This window comes from Astyanax mexicanus, chromosome 5 (genome assembly GCF_023375975.1).
Source record: "Astyanax mexicanus isolate ESR-SI-001 chromosome 5, AstMex3_surface, whole genome shotgun sequence".
In the NCBI taxonomy this organism is placed as follows: domain Eukaryota; kingdom Metazoa; phylum Chordata; class Actinopteri; order Characiformes; family Acestrorhamphidae; genus Astyanax; species Astyanax mexicanus.
In genome coordinates, this window is record NC_064412.1 from 15,134,197 (window position 1) to 15,150,726 (window position 16,530).

Genomic DNA, 16,530 nt, shown 5'->3' on the forward strand with positions numbered 1-16,530 from the left:
TACAGTATGGTATTGTCCTGCCTTCAAGCAACAAACCACTTTTTTGATTATTACACTGTCTCCTAAATGTTAAATATGAAAAGAAGTATATTTAGAAAATGTATTTTTGCTATTTTTGCTTTTTATTTACCTCAATTATTTTTATTTGTTGCCTCTGTTTGATCATAAGGCAATAATGCTGAAGCAGTGGTCCACATTTGTTTGATCGATATAACAAGGCCCCACCAAACGAGTTTTATAGTTAGATAGCTAGCTAGTTGGCTGGCATAGGTTAGTAACAAAAAAGTAATAACAATATTTTGATAGATGAACAAAGTCTAAATACTCTTCTAGTCAAAAACAATTGTCTTTTGTAGCCAAGTTTGCATATGTGCATTATTTAACAGAGTATTTAAGAGGGTTTGATTATTACTGAAATAAAGTTAACTATTTCCTTCTCGTTCCACTCATACCTTTCTATTAATATAAATCTACTTTAGTATTATGAATACATTTGGATGCAGTCCTGCTGCTGGGTTTACTTGCTGGGCTGGTGCGGTGCGTTTACTAGCTTTTAGCCAGCCGGGCTAGCGCGCTCTCCCTACAGCTGCGCGCCCACACGCGCTCCGGGTTCACTCACTGCACGATGGCGGAGGGAGGCGGACCCGAGTCGGGGAACGCTTCGGACCCTGATGCGGAGCCCGGGCCGGCTCAAGCGGCGGTACCTTCTATCGACAGTCAAAAACAGACGATAGGATCATCGCTGAAGACCACACTGCGAAAGGGAGATGAATGGTGAGACTATGAATAAGTAGGGCTGGATTTAGAGTGGAGCAAAGTTAGCAAACCTGCTGCTGTAGCCTCGGCTAGGAGCCCTCCTCAGGCCTACCGCTTCACTACGGGCACGGAACTATTAGATATCTAGCTATGCTATGCTAAGACAGCTAAGCTAACTAGTTAGCTTGCTGGGCTTTTTAAAGCTAACAGTGAAGTAATTTGGTGGTTATAGTATTTGCCTCACTGGCAAGGTTATTAACTATTAGAATATTTGGATATTTTGTCCAGCTGTGTGGTAGTTGGCTAAGATAACCAACAGCTAGCTATATGTTTGAACTAATGTTAGCTAACTAGATAGCTTAGCTAGTCGGCTACACTGTTAGCTAGCTAGCTAACGTTACCGGTATGTGTCACACGTATTCTCAGTATTCTCTCATTAGCCACCCTACGCTGTCTTAGCTAGGTAAGCTAACGCTAGCTAACTAGTAATCTTTCTAAACTTATATAAATTGGACACATTCTTTGGCTAGCTAACCTAGCTACAAATTATTTAGTTATTTATCAGTGTGCTGTTCAAACCCAGATAGGTTGTAGCTAGCTAATTCTGTTAGCTAGAATTTTCTTATAAGGAGTTGCTGGCAGGTTGGCTAGCTAACATTACGTAGTTAGCTAGCTTAGCTTAGCTTGCTCGCATGCATGATATTATCAGATAGGTTAGCTTGCTTGCTTGTTAGCCGGCTACATGGGGAACTAAGCATTAAAATAGATAGATAGGTTAGCTAGCTGGCTAGTTAGCTAATTTATAGACACATAATTTTGTAGCCAGGCTGTTCTGTGTGGTCAGCTAGATAGATAAGTGCACATATCAGTCATGTTAGTTAGTAACATACGCTAGCAAGCTACTGCTTTGTCATGGGCACTGGATAACACCCAGTGCCTGTGCAAACTGGCAGCCAAAGACAGATAGTCCGTGGCAAATAACCTTAAAAAGTGAGTAAAGTTAACTAGATTAGTTGGCTGTCACACAATGTTAACCTATATCGTCGTAACGTCACTTTATATTTGTAGCTACAGTCAATCAACAGACATGCCCGCCTGCTTGACCGGCCGGTTTAGCTGTCAGTCAGTAAAGTTAGCAGTGTGCTGCCTGGTGGGTTTTTAGCTATCCTAGCTAATTTAACTAACCATATGACAGTGGTTTTCTTGATATGGCTTCATGAGCGTTCCCATTCTAGATTATGTCCAAAGACCAGCCCAACTTAAAACAAAACCACAAACAAAATAATTCAGGTGCCTTAGTCAAATGGAATCCTTTGCTAACAAGCTTATGCAGTAGAACAGGTTCCTGGTTTAGAGACGATTAAGGATTTCTATTTCAGTTTCTATATTGGTGATGCTAAATAGTGCATTAGAGTTCACTTTTGTGTTGTGTTTTTGTGAGTAGTTAAGAATTACAACAAATGTTTACCATAAGTGAGCAAACTACCTAATCAGATTAAGATAAGGTTTGATTGTTTGCCTTTGTAAGTCTTGTAACACTAATTTAATTTAATAATCTCTACCCAACCTTCTATGTCCTGTAGGTTTTTGATCGACAGCAGGTGGTTCAAACAGTGGAAAAAATATGTGGGCTTTGACAGTTGGGATATGTACAATGTTGGAGAACATAATCTATACCCAGGACCCATTGACAACTCGGGACTGTTTTCAGGTAAGTTAATTATAAATTCATATGTATGTCTGTCTTTAGAATAAGATGTATCCTGCCACTGTCATGAAAAAAACAAAACAAAAAAAAAATGTTTCTAACTTCATTGTTGGCATTTTGTCATAAGTTGAGTCTAGTGCCTGTACTTTATATTGTTAAATGGAAAGGGCAGTTTTATGGCAGGATTAACATTGTTTGAGTAATGAGGAAAAGAGTAAAATAAAATATTATTTTAATTAAAAAAAAAAAATCATAGCCAAATGCACTGGTGGAGTTACAGTTACATACTTATTATGGCTGTTGTAATGAACACTGCTCTTAAATAGGTGTGTAATGATAGCAATAAAGATTTGGATTGTCTTTGGATTGCTTCAGTTTTAATGGGCTACATAACATTTTTTTGTCTCCTCTATTGTATTGCAGACCAAGAAACCCAAGCGCTAAAAGATCATCTTATAGATGAATTAGACTATGTCTTGGTGCCCACAGAAGCTTGGAATAAGCTTGTTAGTTGGTATGGCTGTCTGGAGGGACAGAAACCTATTGTCAGGAAGGTAAAGCACTGCCTTCGCTTAAGTCTGTACTTTATTTCGAAATATATACATTTTCTTTGTAATCACAGCACATACTTTTCTTCAGATAAATGTGTTTCTGATGCATTTTGTTTTGATGTGTCAACTAGGTGGTTGAGCATGGGATGTTTGTGAAGCACTGTAAAGTGGAAGTCTATCTGTTGGAGCTGAATCTGTGTGAGAATGACAACATGGACAATGTGGTTACACGCCATTTCAGCAAAGCTGATACCATTGGTATGAGACCTTGAATAGTATCAGTATTGTGACCAATTACAGGAAAGGCTGGAAAATACACTGATGTCATATCACAGCTGCTGATTTATAATGGTTTGTTTTCTTGTCTCAGATACAATTGAAAAGGAGATGAGGTCTCTTTTTAACATCCCATCAGAAAAAGAAACTCGATTGTGGAACAAGTACATGAGCAACACATACGAGCAGCTGAACAAGCCTGACAGCACTGTTCAGGATGCTGGGCTTTTTCAGGGCCAGGTAGGATTCTACTATTCTATACAGCTAATAATGTTCTGCTTCTTTTTGTTCAGTGCCAAAATTATTTTTTGTAACTGTCTGGTAAGCAATTGGAAAGTGCTTACATGCGAGTACTTTGATTTGTATGAGCTCATAGTTTAACTGTTTTCTTTCAGGTGCTTGTAATTGAAAGGAAGAATGAAGATGGCACATGGCCCAGACAAGCCTCTCATACCAAGTGAATATATTCAAAGTCATCATTATAAATAGTTATCCATAAATAGTATTTGATGTCACTAATTTTTATTTATTTATATGAACTAATTTGCTTTCAGGTCCAGTACAACCACCTCTAGGACTTTTACTACGTCACCGAAATTCTCTTCCAATTCGTCTGCCACTATTTCATCCACAGTGACCAATGGAGACAGCAGCAGCAATTCTAGTTACATGCTAAACAATAGCACTTCTTCTGGTAACCGGTATGTTTTCACACAGTCCCTTTTTTATGTTCTATGCATTAGGGAAAAAAAACGTTTTTAACTTTTTAATCAGTGACTTTAATCCTTTAAATCATAATCTGTCCCTATACAACTATCCTCACAATTTATTTTCTAGTTTAAAATATAATTTTTACTGACTATTTAATCTTCTTCAGGTTGGGAGGATACAACTCCTACAGCTCGTCCTACAGTTACAGAGAATCTGCTTCACAGCCTGGCCTCTGTGGCCTTAGTAATCTGGGCAACACCTGCTTCATGAACTCTGCACTGCAGGTACACACACACACACACACACACACACTTGCCTTTATATGTTGAGTCCCCCTAAACTCAATATAGTACATACATAGTTGTCAGCATAGTATAAACATGCACTTATCTATGATGAATATACTCCCTTCTAAATCGGTGTCATTTTTCTACAGTGCTTGAGCAATTCACCGCCCCTAACAGAATATTTTTTGGAGGACCAGTATGAAGCTGAGATCAATCGGGAGAATCCGTTAGGCATGCGAGGAGAGATTGCTGAGGCCTATGCAGACTTAGTTAAACAGATGTGGCTTAGCCGAAGCAGCTATGTGGCTCCCCGCACTTTCAAAGTAAGTAAAGCAGCTATGCTGAACGCATTACATTCAACCTGTTTATGTTAAAATTAGTATGAATTTTCAGGTAAAGCCAACAGTTTTCACTAGATTGCATCAGAGATCAGTGATACAGTACATGTCATGACTTTAATAATGAATTCCCTGCATCTAAGACTGGAGTAAAATTATTTTATCAGGCAAATCGGTGCAGCTTTTTTAGACAATATTTAAAAATTGGTTACCGTCTTGAAAGATGCCATATTTAGTTTCTGAAATAAAAGGGTGTCTTGTATCTTTTGACTTGCACTGTATTGTGCAGCACTATTCATACAAATAGCTCATACATGTTTAGCCAGTTGTGGACAATCAAAATTTGTAGCACAGTCTGCCAGGACTGCAGTAAAAATTCTTATCCTGGAGGTTGACGTTTTTTCTTTGTGCAGACACAGGTCGGACGCTTTGCCCCCCAGTTCTCAGGGTACCAACAGCAGGACTCTCAGGAGCTGCTGGCCTTTTTGCTGGATGGCCTGCATGAAGACCTTAACCGTGTCAAGAAGAAGCCTTACTTGGCCCTAAGAGATGCAGAGGGCCGGCCTGATGAGGTACTTCAATAACCAATACTACTTACTATGATTCTCACACATCCTGAATTTCTATGTGTTTTTTTCCTTTTCTTCTCTGCCGTTTCATATTCATTAAAACCAATATGACAAATAGAGCAGTGGGGTTCTAGAAGTGTCAATCATTAATATTTATGTTTGAGTTCTAGATGATAAACCACACATTATGGCAATTCAAAGAATGACCTAGAAGGACATTCATGTACATATTTTGAGGAGTCTTTTTAAAAACAATAACAGGGCTTCAGGTTGTTAATGACTAGGTTGATTGCATGGACATATATATTTTCTTCTAATTTAGTGTTTAAATATAAAATAGTGTTAGTCAGTTTTAACCTGCAGGACAGTGCCTTTCGTCGCATTACATGTGCATTTGTTTTATATTCTTTCATGAGTTTTTTTTCTTTGGTTGATTTTGCTTACTTTACATTCACAGATTGTAGCTAAAGAGGCCTGGACAAACCATCGGCTCCGAAATGACTCCATCATTGTGGATATCTTTCATGGCTTGTTCAAGTCTACCTTAGTCTGCCCTGAGTGCTCCAAAGTGTCTGTGACTTTTGATCCTTTCTGCTACCTCACGCTGCCCCTGCCCATGAAAAAGGACCGCACCATGGAGGTGATCCTGGTTTGTGCCGACCCTCTATCCAGACCCACAAAAGTAAGTTTATATAGGATTGTACTTATTTTCTCCAGCTTTTGTTTATATACATTGAAACGGGGTGGTTATTGTGTGCTTGTTGAATAGCACTACTTTACTAGTGCAGAAGCATTTTGGTTTTGTTGTTTTGCTAAAAGTGGTTAGATAATATGAACTGAAGGTCAAATCATATTTTGATTTTCCCTGTTTTCTGTCCTTTAAGTACCGTGTAGTTGTCCCGAAAATAGGCACAGTGGCAGACCTGTGCAGTGCTTTGTCAAAACTGTCTGGAGTTCCTGCAGAGAATGTAAGATTTTAAATGTTTGATCTTTTCAATGTTCTGCTATTTTTTCTCATTTATACCCAGTTTATATAGGATTCAAAGGCTGCTTTAATATTAGTTTGCATCAGAAAACATTCTGAAGTTTTGAGCTTTTCTCACCCTTTTTTAGATGGTTGTGGCAGATGTTTACAATCATCGTTTCCATAAAATCTACAGAAAGGATGAAGGTTTAAACCACATTGTAGACAAAGACATCATCTTTATGTAAGTTGGACACAGGACTCGGATTTTTTTTTTTTTTTCAGGCTGGTGAATTTGTGTAATTGACAAGTTGCTTATTTGTTGTAGCTATGAGGTGTTGGAGGAGGACAGTGAGCGAATGAATTTGCCAGTGTACTTCAGGGAGAGACACATGAAGCACAGCGGAGGCTCTTCAGGCACCATGTTGTTTGGGCAGCCTCTCCTCGTCACTGTTCCTCGCCACAATCTCTCCCAAGACACATTGTATGAGCGTGTACTGGAGAGAATCGGGTGGGTGCTTTACTTGGATCACTTTTATTGTTGAATGTTTCCCCTTAAGTTCTCTTAGTGTCCCAAAGTAAATGAATGAAATTGGACAAATTATGAATTTCCGACTGCTGAAAAGACAAACTAGGGTACACTAAAAGGTAGAATACTGAGACATTGTTTTTATTTGTTTTATTAGGCGCTATGTGAAGCGTTCACAGGGCACTGTAGTGGACAGCAGAGCTTCTGCTTCAGCCACTTCTTGTAACAGTAGCCACTCAGTGGATTGTGGAGTTTCAGCGTCCAATCACAGTGCAGGTGTGAGCAGCTGTAGCAGCCCAATGTCCGATGGAGCATCCTGTAGTGCTGGGTCTACCAATGGAAGCAGCAGCCACTCTGAAACCTGCAATGGCCCCAATGGAGTTTGTGATGGTAAGTTATTGATACAGCATATCAAGTGACATGTCACTCTTAATTTTGTGTGTTTGAAGTGTTTTTTATTGTTGGGCTGATACAGGATTCTCCATTGTTATTATTTTTGTATAGAGTGTAATTCTATTATTCTTTTGTGTTCTCACAGGTGAAGTTGAGGCCATGGACCACCAAGACAGCCCAGATCCCGAAAGCAGCCAGTCAGAAACTGTGGACGGAGAGGATGAGGGCTCAGAGCCCGAGAATGGTCCTGTTGGTAGTGTTGGGAAAGCGTCTCGACCCAAACTCTTTACTTTCAGTATGGTGAACACCTATGGCACAGCCAATATCAGTCCCTTACCATGCGAAGGCAACATCCTCAAACTCACCCGTAACTATCACCTTTGTACTAGACTTTACTTATTTATATCATGTTTGTTTTCAGTGTTTAAAGTTTGCAATTAAATGTGTAAAACTCATTTCGCAGCACATTCCACAATAGCTATTGACTGGGAAGCAGACTCAAAGAGACTGTGCTATGATGACCAGGAAGCAGAGGTTAGCTTGCTTTATAGTTGCATACCCTAAAGTGTGAAGGTAGTTTGTTACCTTGAGCATGTTTTTAAGTTCTGCTTTCTCTGTTTTAAGGCCTATGAGAAGCACGAGAGCATGATGCAGGCACAAAAAAAGAAGACTACAGTGGCTTTGAAGGAATGCATTGAGCTATTTACCACTATGGAGACTTTGGGAGAGCATGATCCTTGGTAAGTGTGAACTGTAAATATATTTTATTTATTCAAAAAATTGTAGAGTTCCCTTTGCAATAAATTGCAATGCATTTCTAATGTACAGAGAGACTATACACCCTGGTATAACTTTATGAATTCAAAACTAATACAATAAAACAATATTAGCTTAAATCAATTCAGCATACAGTACATCTCAGTAAGTATCAGTTTGAAATATTGGCAATTAAAAAATGATCGGCCAATACTGATATAATTATGATATCATCATACATCCTTAGAGTTTTACTTGCACAAAAGTAAACCATTTGTTTACTTAGATGTTGTGCACATGTATGTTTTCTTTTTGCAATGACACTCTGACTATATTTTAAATAAAAAAAATATAAAGTCTGTATCCTTATGCTTATTGTATCGGAAGGTTATTGTCAATGCAGAGCTCTAGTTATTAATTAAATCTGTCTCTGTTGCTCACTGCAGGTACTGTCCCACCTGTAAGAAGCACCAGCGGGCTACAAAGAAGTTTGACCTGTGGTCTCTACCCCGCATTCTGGTGGTGCATCTAAAACGCTTCTCCTATAATCGCTGCTGGAGAGACAAACTGGACACTATAGTGGACTTCCCCATCAGGTATGACAGTTGTTATATATATATATATATATATATATATATATATATATATATATATATATATATATATATATATATATATATAAAATAATATATATAAAATAATATTTCCACCAGGAGGCAGCATGCTCAATAGTGGCTTGTTTTGTTCAAAAACCATCTAGACTTTATGTTTGCGGCTTTTACATTGTACTGAAGGTGTGTGATTTGGTGGGGAGGAACAGATTGCACAGTTATTCATTTGAAAACAAATAATGATATTCTGATACAAAACAAATGTGTGAGGGGAGTATAGTGAACCATTAGTTTCAGTTTGAGGATGATTGCCCTCAGGGTTATTGGCTCAGATACAGACACTGTAATACAATAGAAACCAGGAAATGTGTAACCTACTAGTCTCCTTTCTGAGAATGCTCATTAAATATATTGTCTTACTTAAGCAATACATCCACAAGATTTTTCACATATTGTGTTGTGCATTGTATTGCAAAACCACAGTCAGAAAATACTGATCTTCTGATCTTGTTTGGCTTTTCCTAGGTGACTTTGTAGTAAAGAATAAATTACTTACACTTTATTATATAGATTTTGAGCAATTAGATACCTCTTAAATCTGTGAGACTTGCAGAGCTCTTAGTATTGGCATGTCCATTTGAATCTGATTGCGGCACACTGGACTTGGCAAGGACATGTAGTACCTGGAGTAGTCTTCATTGTTCATCAAATCAAGTTTCACATTCACAGTCCTTACATGTACCTGAAAAATGTGCATAGTCCCTCTTAGTAGACAGGAAAACACAATGTCCAAAATAAAATCTATACAATTTAACTTATGACTATACAATGTTAATATCACTTTAGATTTGAATAGATTTGAATACAGATGTGTAAGGAAAATAGAGTGCAGGGTGCAGTGTGAGTTGGCATGGAGGTGAAGATGTGATGTATTGTATGATCAGACCAGTGAGATGAGCTGTGATGGAGTGGAATGTGATGGACACCATTACTGGCTGTTCAGCAGCCTGATGGCTGGGGGCTTGGAATAGTGATCTAATAGTGAGTAGTTAGTTTTGTTGCTATGCTTATGCTAATGCTGGCTTTTCCCCCCCACAGAGATCTGAACATGTCTGAGTTTGTCTGTGACCCTAAAGCTGCGCCCTACGTCTATGACCTCGTTGCTGTCTCTAACCACTATGGAGGAATGGGTGGAGGCCATTGTGAGTCATTTTATTTTGTAATCCTTAACTTTCCTTGAGGATACAAGTCATTCCTTCTGACAGTTCTGAGCTGGTTAATATTTATCTAGCTTGTCATTCTGTTCGTGAAGCCTTTGCACTGTTCTTTGGAGTTCTGTGTTATCACCCCACACCTTTTTATTTGTTTTTCACAACCTTACATTGTTTCTTTAAACACATGATCATGTGAACAGGGGCCTTGTGCCTGTGTAAATGTGACTCAAGGTTAAATTTTCTGTCAGACACTATTGTAAATTATTCTGGATTGGTTAATAATGTCTCTTTCTACATTTAGCCTCGTGACAGTAAAGGCTTGTTGTGTGGTGTAGCTGTTGCAGTATCCGTCATAATTTTCTTCACTTCTACTTGCAGACACAGCATATGCTAAGAATAAGGTGGATGGAAAATGGTATTATTTTGATGACAGCAGTGTGTCCTCGGCCTCAGAAGATCAGATAGTGGTAAGAAACCATTTTTTTCTGTTTTGCCTTTTACCCCTTCAAAGTGACAACACTTTCTTGTTATAACTGTTGTAATTATTTTAAATCTGCTGTTCCTTTTCAGACTAAAGCAGCCTATGTACTCTTCTACCAACGGCGAGATGGAGAACCTTCGTCAAGGTCTGCTCCATCTGCATCACTGGGAGGAGCATCTGAATCTTTGGAAGACACCATGGACATCAACTGAAGCTCAGTGCTCTTTTAAAGACTGGCACTAAAAAAAGCTGTCTGAATGAATAACCAACAATGCGTCAGTGCACATCCCAGAGTTTCTGGTGATCTTTACCCGCCCCCATAAAGGACTCTGAGGCCCTGTCTTTCCACGCTATTTTAATTTTCTTCACTAATGTGCACATCTACCAAGAGCCAAGAAGTATGTTGTATGAACAAAAAAGAGAAAAGAATGAATCAATAAACAAAAATTTTAGTTTGAAGCGTGATATGACAGATGTTCTCCTGGACCTTGTTGCCTGCTGAGCTCATTTGTTTAGTTTAAAGAGGTGGAGAATAATGCAGATATTCAGCCTCTCGCTGAACATTTAAGAATGTTAAGTTGCCTAAAATATTGTGAGGCGCATACTTTTCTGTCCCAGTGGAAAAGTGAAAAAGAAGCCAAATGCATTGTGTTGTATCAACCAAAGTTGTATACGTGTTGATGGCATTTGAGATAGTGAGGATGGAGGGAAAAATGGCCTAGATTATAGACAGACATTCTGTGAAATGTATGCAAACAAGTATGTGTTCAATTTTTTTTTTCCTCTCCATGCTTACCCCTTGTACTCTGAAGGTGTTTTGTATTATGTGCCTCTCGTGAGGAATAGATTCTTCTCTGAAAAAATGCTTGTTTGCATAATCTCACATTCTAGACAGGAAGATTTTGTTTGACTAGACTATGTCAACATTTCTATGCCCAACCATAAGGCTTTCAGCTTAGTGCAGTGACACATTTTTGCAAGCATTCATTTACATATACTTCAGTTTAAGGCTTTATCTTTAAAGCCTGGGGTAGATCGTAAAGGCTAAACTTGAGTAAGTTATGTGGTGAGATTGATTATACTGCTGATCTTTTATTATTGTGCTGCTCTCTCTGATACGTTAGCACTAGCGGCCTTTCTGCCCCAAGAACTGTTAAAAGGGGGCTTGTGTGAGTGGATTTAGTTTTAAACTTTAAAAGGTGGTACACATACATGTCTTGCTTGAAACAAAACAGGTCTGAGGTTTATCACATGGCATTTTATTAGTTGAGATCACATTTATATGCTTCAGAATCTTCCAGGTTGGCAGATATTTAATAGAATTTTTTTTTGCAGGTTTCTCCTGTCTTTGAAAGGCAGACAGACAGGAGCATCGAGCCACTGCTCGAAAGTGGTGCTAAATTTGAGACTTTAAAAGGCTACAGTTCTAGGCACAGATTGAATATCCTGCCCTGGAAACTTGAGGCCAATGCTAGAATCAAGAAAACTTTACACAGTCAGTGACTACAATGCTACTCTGCCCTATCTGCTACTTTGTGGTGAATTTGCCATGTTATTGGTTGTGGCATTACTTCGCTTGTTTAACGACTCTTACTTATGTGAACACGCTTAACACTGGGAGGATTACTGAAACGTCTTTTCCTCCCTATTACGAATGAACCAAAACAGTCAGTATGCATCATATTTCGTGTGCTTTTCTCTTCTGTGGAATAGCGGCATGCAAAATGGTTGTTGGTCGGTCCCCATCTGCTTCTCTCTTTTGGGTCTGTCAGGCTGTGACAAGTACATGCTTGATACCCTGCTCTAAACTGACATTGAACCTTGAATTATGACATACTGGCCAATGCACTTTTTTACCTGCCACATTTACTGAAATAGCATACATTTTAAAAATCATTTTGAGAGATGTTGCATAGATGTAAATAGTCATGTACTATCTACAGAATAGGATACATAACTTCTTTGTGTTCTGATATTTATCATGGCAATATGTGCAACCCTGGATTTTGAAATCATTTAAATGAAAAAAAAAAAAAGACAATAAAGAATTGAAGCCTGAGTGGGGAGTCCTGTTTGCTTGTGATAGTTAAGCATGTATAGTTCTGATGATAGGAGGAAACATTTGAACTTGTTTATTATAAAATGAGATCTCAACCCTGCTCTTGGCCAGTTTCTCATAATAAAATAGATTATGTAAAAATATATATTTTGTCCCAGTTTACATCTAGTCACTTCATGTGACTAGTATCTAGATTTTATCCTGATTAGATTTTATCCAAATGTTTACACTTGTAGACAAGTGTGTTTCTGGATAGACAGATAAGCTTGATATGAAACAAATATTGGTGTTTCCTTTAACTTGGAGTCATTTCAGTTGCAGGCTAAATCTTGGAAAGATTGAGGTATTTACAGTGTTATCATACGGCTCAAGTGTTGCTCAGACCACCTCTAAGTGGATACGTATATACTTGCTTTTTTTAGGTGGCTTGGACCAAACAGGGCATTTAACAGAACCACACAGAATGACCAGAACCCTAGCTTTGAATTTTGCTCAGCCTCTCACTGGCTTAGTTCTCATATTTATCTTGGAAAACTTTCTTAAGCCAGCTTGTCCTTAAAGGCTTTGTAAATGTCAGCAGGAAACGGTCATTTCAACAAAGTCGCCACAGAGGGACAACAGACCACAAAGTCTGTTGTAAACGTGCATGACTCAGAGACAACAATCATTTGTTGCCAAGGGACAGACATTAATATGCAATGTCCTTCTCAGGGCAACAGAGGTAGCAGGTAGAAGACACGAGCTAATGCTGTAGGTGCAGCCTGTAAGTTTCTAGCCAATTAAAAAAGAAGCACTCAGAAAGACTGAAGAGTAAACCTTTATTTACTGATCCTGAAAAGGCTTGTTGTGCCATAAATGGACCCAATGCAACTGTTCAGTTAGGACTCTTACACAGTATCTGAAACCCCCCACATAATGTTTAAAAGGGCATCTTCATTCAGTAAGCATCCCAATACAGGAGCACTGGGCCCAGTAAGGGCACAACCAGCTACAAAAGGAGGAGACACTTTAACTGGCAATGTTCAAAAGCTTCTTTATGTCCCCATCAATGTTGCTGGTCAGGTATCTTCTGCTGTAGCGCTTGAAAGGGACCCCATCTGGTCCAATGAGGAACTTCTCAAAATTCCAGGAAATGTCATTCCTGCAGACGGGACTCCAGATGATGCATTTTGGGTCACCCATGAAGGCCACTGGTTCATCACTGGGAAATGGCAGCTTCTCTTTGAGGAAGACGAAGAGAGGGTGAGCATCTTTTCCATTCACATCAACCTTCTCCAGCAACTGGAACTTGGGTTCGAAGCTGTTTCCAGGACGGACATATTTTAAGGACATCAGGATCTCTTCGTTAGTGCAGTTTTCCTGAATAAGAACGACATAATACTGAATAATCTCATAGCAGTGTTCAGCTACTGACTTTTTGTTTTAGTACCACAATCCATATTAGACCTTAATTGTGTGTTTCAGTTCTATCAGATCATTTGGATGTTTATATCTAGCCAAGGGTCTTCTAACCAAGACATTCCTACAAATAATAATAATAATAATGAGCAAAATATTAAACAATACATGAACTTAGGTTACCTGACATGTTTTACAGGGAAACTAGATCACCTACAATGATGCACCTTAATGTGTTTAAGTTAGATAGGCAGCCATCTGAGGAGTAACTGGAGACACACCTGCCCGGTGTCAAGTGTGCTAAAGCTTCAGATTACAAATTGTAACAGTATGGTACCTACAACATCTACAACTCTTAATTTTAATGAAATATCAAACTTTAAGAGATTGGAAGGCACAAAATAGCAAAACAGATTATATATTTTATCTTATATAGAATGATTAAGCTAATATAAACATAAGTTAAACATCAAAATAAAAATTACAATGTATATTAAATTACTGTGCAACAGTAATAAAATGAAAAATAAATCCCTGCTATTTAATAAATGGCATAAAATTAATTATAGCCACAAATGTGTTCATATCAGTCATCATAAACAGCTAATCTACACATACACTATAAAATAATAATACAATAACAAGAACAATAGCAACAATACATTTCAATGTTCCTTAAATGTTTTTATATAAATATTTTAGTAATAAAGAAGCCTTTAAATGCTTATTGCACCATTGTGTATCATCCTAAACTTTTCGAATAACCTAAAACCTTTAACAAAATAAAAATAGTATTATATATAAAAAAGAATTCTGGAAGAATACCCATATTCCATTTTTAGCTGAAGTAGAGCAGATGATAAAAAGGCTTCGAATTGTTAATAAGCCAAAAAGAATACTACATTTTACTATAAGCTATGATGCAATTTTTAACAAACAAATCTGAAGAAAAAAGGAACTGTCTATATACAGCTCTGGAAAAAAATGAGACCACTTCAGTTTCTGAATCAGTTTCTCTGATTTTGCTATTTACAAGTATATGCTTAGGTAAAATTAACATTATTGTTTTATTCTATAAACGATAGACAACATTTTCCCAAATTCCATTTTTTTTGTCATTTAGAGCATCTATTTGCAGAAAATGAGAAACGGCTGAAATAACAAAAAAGATGCAGAGCTTTCAGACCTCAAATAAAGCAAAGAAATTAAGTTCATATGTATAAATGTTTTAAGTGTTCAGAAATCATTATTTGGTGGAATAACCCTGTTTTTAATCAGAGTTTTCATGCATCTTGGCATGTTCTCCACCAGTCTTACACACTGCTTTTGGAATACTTTATGCCACTCCTGGTGCAAAAATTCAAGCAGTTTAGCTTGGTTTGATGGCTTGTGATCATCCATCTTTTCTTGATTATATTCCAGAGGTTTAAAATTTGGTCATTTTTTCCTCATTGTTCATAATAACTTATATAGTAAAGCAAGGGTCTGTCTGTCTGTCTATCTATCTATCTATCTATCTATCTATCTATCTATCTATCTCTATTGTATTGATGTATTATATATATTGTACACAATATATTACACAATCCAATTAAAAATAAATAAAATAAGGAAGTCGGCCCATCCAACCAGCTTTTTAAAAAGGTCTTACCTGATGCCCGAACTGATTGCAGGGCACTCCCAGAACCACGAGCCCCTTGTCGGAGAACCGCTGATGGAGCTCGTTCATCTGGGTGTAATCCCTGGTGGTCGTGCCTCAGAGAGACGCCACATTCTCGATGAGAACAACTTTACCCTGTAGAGAAGAAAACCTGAACTCCGCTCCTGCCAGAGTCTTCGCTGTGATATCATAGAACGACTTCACATCAGCCATGATTTCCTCCACTAACTACACACCAACCACCAAGAGACTTCACTGTGATCTTAACACACGACACGCTGAACTTCAACCACGCAGTGAACCTGATGAAGAAAGCGGAGGAGGAGATATCTGGAGGAGGACAGGAGGAGGAGAAGAGAAGGAGGAGAAGAGGATGATAGGGTAGGAAGGCGGGTCACCGGGGGGAAGGTGAACCAGAGGGAACCAATCTGCGTGTTTATCTCTGCACAACCCACAGCCCCTAGTAAAGGAACGCCCACAAAACTTTAGGGACCGTCGTCAAACTGCGATAACAATAGAGACAGACAGGAAAACGATATTAGCTAGATGTGTGCCTGGAAATCAACTTAATGCTAACTACTAAACGACTTCGAGAAAAGACTCTGAAAATTATATATGTAATATATATGTTTATATAATATATGTGAAGCATGTGCATGAGACAATACTTTGAGTCCTTCCTATTAGCTTTTTGCTAATCCTTAATAGCATTAGTGCAAGTTCCCCTTAAAACTAAACTCTATATCAACCTGTACCAGTTTAAAACTATTGCTAATAAGCCAAGTTTTAAGACTTACTTTAATATTAAACTTGATTAATTTTATCTGAACGCCAGGACAAGAAAAATACTAAAACTTTCAGTCCTACCACCTTACACTGAGAATCTTATGATTTTATCCTAGAACCTCTAATGTGTCTGCGACAGTGAAATCATAAAAAAAAAATTGTTAGCTGTAAGGTCGGCATAATTAGGACAAACGAAACACAAAAAAATACAGTGTAATTAACCCATAAAAGTCCAACCCCCTTTCTGAATATTTATATCAATTTCAAAATTGGCTCAGGTAAATTCAGGGAGGAATTTTTATTGAACTTTATTTTAGAATGGCTTGACAAAAGATGGTTAACAATGTGACAAATAATGTAATCACACCAATCAACAGAAAGGAAGGAAGATAATAACAAAAAAAGCAAAACTTTTAAACTAAACTTTAAAAAAAGAGCTAATCTTATCTGTAGAATTAACCCAACACACCTACATTCTGTAAA

At 37.9% G+C, this 16,530-nt stretch overlaps 2 protein-coding genes across 2 annotated transcripts; one reads left to right on the top strand and one right to left on the bottom strand.

Annotated features, from left to right (window-relative positions):
- Positions 1-589: 589 nt before the first annotated feature.
- Positions 590-12,203, top strand: usp4 (ubiquitin specific peptidase 4 (proto-oncogene)). The gene is made up of 22 exons (XM_007253269.4): positions 590-774; positions 2,340-2,467; positions 2,888-3,018; positions 3,147-3,273; positions 3,386-3,531; positions 3,687-3,748; positions 3,846-3,992; positions 4,169-4,286; positions 4,439-4,612; positions 5,041-5,199; positions 5,654-5,878; positions 6,081-6,164; positions 6,310-6,404; positions 6,489-6,671; positions 6,847-7,079; positions 7,228-7,449; positions 7,546-7,616; positions 7,707-7,822; positions 8,285-8,434; positions 9,548-9,651; positions 10,042-10,130; positions 10,234-12,203. The coding sequence occupies exons 1-22, from the start codon at positions 626-628 to the stop codon at positions 10,354-10,356; spliced, it is 3,036 nt and encodes a 1,011-aa protein (XP_007253331.3). The 5' UTR covers positions 590-625; the 3' UTR covers positions 10,357-12,203.
- An 801-nt stretch (positions 12,204-13,004) lies between these two features.
- On the bottom strand, positions 13,005-15,647 carry gpx1b (glutathione peroxidase 1b). Its single transcript, XM_015606888.3, has 2 exons — positions 15,253-15,647; positions 13,005-13,562 (listed from the first exon to the last, which is right to left on the bottom strand). The coding sequence occupies exons 1-2, from the start codon at positions 15,472-15,474 to the stop codon at positions 13,212-13,214; spliced, it is 573 nt and encodes a 190-aa protein (XP_015462374.1). The 5' UTR covers positions 15,475-15,647; the 3' UTR covers positions 13,005-13,211.
- Between the last annotated feature and the right edge of the window lie 883 nt (positions 15,648-16,530).